Consider the following 2806-nt stretch of genomic DNA (forward strand, 5'->3'; position numbering starts at 1 on the left):
AAGATGCATCCAAAAAAATTGACCCATAGCCACCACTTCAAAAACTTATATCACACAGTTTTTGCAACAGTAAAAATTGTCAGGGTGGACAAAGGTTAAAAGATTTACATCTTGCTATATTAATATTACAGATTGAGCCCTTAATAGGATGTCGATGTAATTCAGGCCACCCTTGAAGTTCTTGTAATAGTTCAGAAGGATTCATTATGATGTAGGCCCAAGTAATCCATCGCTCTGCAAAGTTCTCAAAGGAGTGAATACTTAGCAAATTAAAATGCATTTGAAATAAACTATATATTCTGCATTTTACTGGGGACCCATCCAGGGTCTCTTGGGCTCCTGGAACCCTTTGGGGACCAGTATGCTGGACCAGCACCAGTGTCTCCTCCCAGCATGAGGTAACGCCCTCTCCAGCCATATAAAGATATAAAGTCCGTTCCTCTCTGCTCTCTTCCCGTTGATGAACACGTCTCCTCGGCGTGTGTTTGATCCCCCCCCCCTGTTCATTCCTGTCCCGCCTCGGCGTCCCGCTCCCATGCTTTGAGCCCGCTTGCAGTTGGAGACAGTTCACCATGTCCACCGGGTCTCTCAGCGATGTCGACGACGAGCTCCTGGACGGCATCCTGAAGTTTGGCTCCTCCGGTAAAGACTCCAACGAGAGCACGGAGGAGAGCTCCAACGGCGAGGGCACATGCGCAGACGACGCGCCGGGCAAGAAACGGAAGACAGCGTCCCGGAAAACGGCACCCAAGGGTGTGGCACAGCAGGAGGGAAAGCAGAGGAACGCGGCCAACGCCAGGGAGAGAGCCAGGATGCGCGTCCTGTCCAAGGCGTTCTCCCGGCTGAAGACGACCCTACCCTGGGTACCGGCGGACACCAAGCTCTCCAAACTGGACACGCTTCGCCTGGCGTCCAGTTACATCGCGCACCTCCGGCAGATATTGGCCAACGACAAATATGAAAACGGATATATCCACCCCGTTAACCTGGTGAGCCTGAGGGATGAGGTGGAGGGAGGGGGGGGGGTCTATGAAAGTTTATGTATAGACACAATTCGGAGTGAGCGGCAGTTAATGTGACGTTTAAATGAATCGGATTTTGTTAAAACCTTTGTGATAGTTTGTTTGCTTTATAATATTAACATTCGTTTTCATTCAAGGCTGAACCACTGGAATGTATAGATTTCTGAGGATTTTTAAAGGGTTGCAGACTCCTGCTATAGGCCTTATGGTACCAGCGTTATAGCTTTGTGAAGCAGGTGCATGCGAGGGGAAACAATTAATGCTGACTGTACAAAAAAAAATCGGACTAAAGGTATCACTCTTTATGATGCATAATTAATCCAAAAAACAACCATTGGCCTATAAGTCATTGGGCAATTTCTCATAAATAATGCAGCAGCAGTAACCATGGGCCTTGAATTACTAGAAAAAAATATATTAAACAATTGTGCAGTACTAAATATCATAGCCTAGCAGATCTCCAAATGACCATTTGCAATATTGTATGGTGAAATAAGAGATTTAGATAGACTAAAACCCCTTATGTGGCATTTTAATATATCCATAATTCCCGATGTCCACCTGATCCTGCAGGTGAATAATTGACATATAATTGGCCTTTTGTTTTTAACTTCTATTTGATGATTGATGAATTCACTTTCCAAGGTGTTGGTCCTAACTGACTGTGTTTCCGTCCGCAGACGTGGCCTTTCATGGTTGCAGGTAAACCCGAGAACGAGTTGAAGGAGATGCTGAACACGACGAGGTTATGTGGAACAACGGCGTCCTGACGAAACCAAGCGGACACGTCTGTGCGTTTTTTTTTCTGTTTTTTTTTTTTTAAGGGACGATAATTATCCAAGTCCAAAAAAAACAAAAAACAAAGAAAGAACGATTGTGAGCGACTTGAACGTCTCATCTCCGCAGACTTTGAGTGGGAATAACGGAGAGAGAAACCCTGTCTCCTTCGTTCCCGTAAAGACAAGTTGACTTTTATTTAAATGCATTATGTCACCTATCGCTGTCTTTGCTGGTTCAAAGATAAACTGCGTGCTTTCATTTTCTTTCTTTTTTTTTTTTTAAAAATTTGCATACTCTGCAGATGCATTTTTACTCATGCGGGACTGTTTTTTGGCGTCTGCATTACGATGGATGGATGTGCACATGAAACGTGTCCACTGTCTCAAATTGTATAGATTACATGTATATAAAACATATTTGTATCACTTTTACACCTCGTGTGCTGAATGTTTTGTTCTATTGCGTGTCATTTCCGTGTGTGGGCCATTGCTCTGACCTCGTAACCCCTCTTATCGCTTCACTCCTTCACAAGAGCAGAACCTGAGCACCAACGAAGCGTCATGCAGATAAGTCTCTCTGTTGTTTCTGAAAGATAACAGTAGACGTGGTTGTCATTACGTAAACACACTATCGGCTTTTCAAAGATTATTTGGAACCTTAAACAGTTATTGCTCTTGTGGTTTAACGAGTCAAATCGCGTTTATCTATGCTATTTTCATCGATAAATGCACGGAAAGTTTTAAAAAAAACTTGTAAAATTGTTTGATTAAACTTCATTTAAAAACACGTCATTTTAGGCCATAGATGACAAAGCTTTAACTTCCTTGTAATGCCAACACACGTTTATTTCTATAAGAATACCACGATGAAGATAGTGTCAAGTTGTGACAGATGAGCACTGATTGGATAGATTATTTTGGATTCAGCCAATCAGAAGTAAAGAGCGGAGCGGCGCGTGTTGTTGGAGGGCAGAGGAGATTTTAGACGTTTTAAAAGTTGTAGCA

At 43.2% G+C, this 2806-nt stretch overlaps 1 protein-coding gene across 1 annotated transcript; it reads left to right on the top strand.

Annotated features, from left to right (window-relative positions):
• The first annotated feature begins 508 nt into the window (after nucleotides 1-508).
• On the top strand, nucleotides 509-1803 carry tcf21 (transcription factor 21). The gene is made up of 2 exons (XM_068577460.1): nucleotides 509-989; nucleotides 1703-1803. Exons 1-2 carry the CDS (start codon nucleotides 573-575, stop codon nucleotides 1790-1792), a joined length of 507 nt encoding a protein of 168 aa, XP_068433561.1. The 5' UTR covers nucleotides 509-572; the 3' UTR covers nucleotides 1793-1803.
• Nucleotides 1804-2806: the final 1003 nt, after the last annotated feature.

This window comes from Clinocottus analis, unplaced genomic scaffold (genome assembly GCF_023055335.1).
Source record: "Clinocottus analis isolate CAN_PGR_092001 unplaced genomic scaffold, fCliAna1.0.p SCAF_15, whole genome shotgun sequence".
Taxonomy (NCBI): domain Eukaryota; kingdom Metazoa; phylum Chordata; class Actinopteri; order Perciformes; family Cottidae; genus Clinocottus; species Clinocottus analis.

Bases quoted from the DNA above. Each gene is read 5' to 3' on its own strand.
- tcf21 (XM_068577460.1), top strand. From the start codon at position 573: ATGTCCACCGGGTCTCTCAGCGATGTCGACGACGAGCTCCTGGACGGC. The intron at 990-1,702 runs GTGAGCCTGAGG...TTCCGTCCGCAG, and splicing joins ATATCCACCCCGTTAACCTG to ACGTGGCCTTTCATGGTTGC.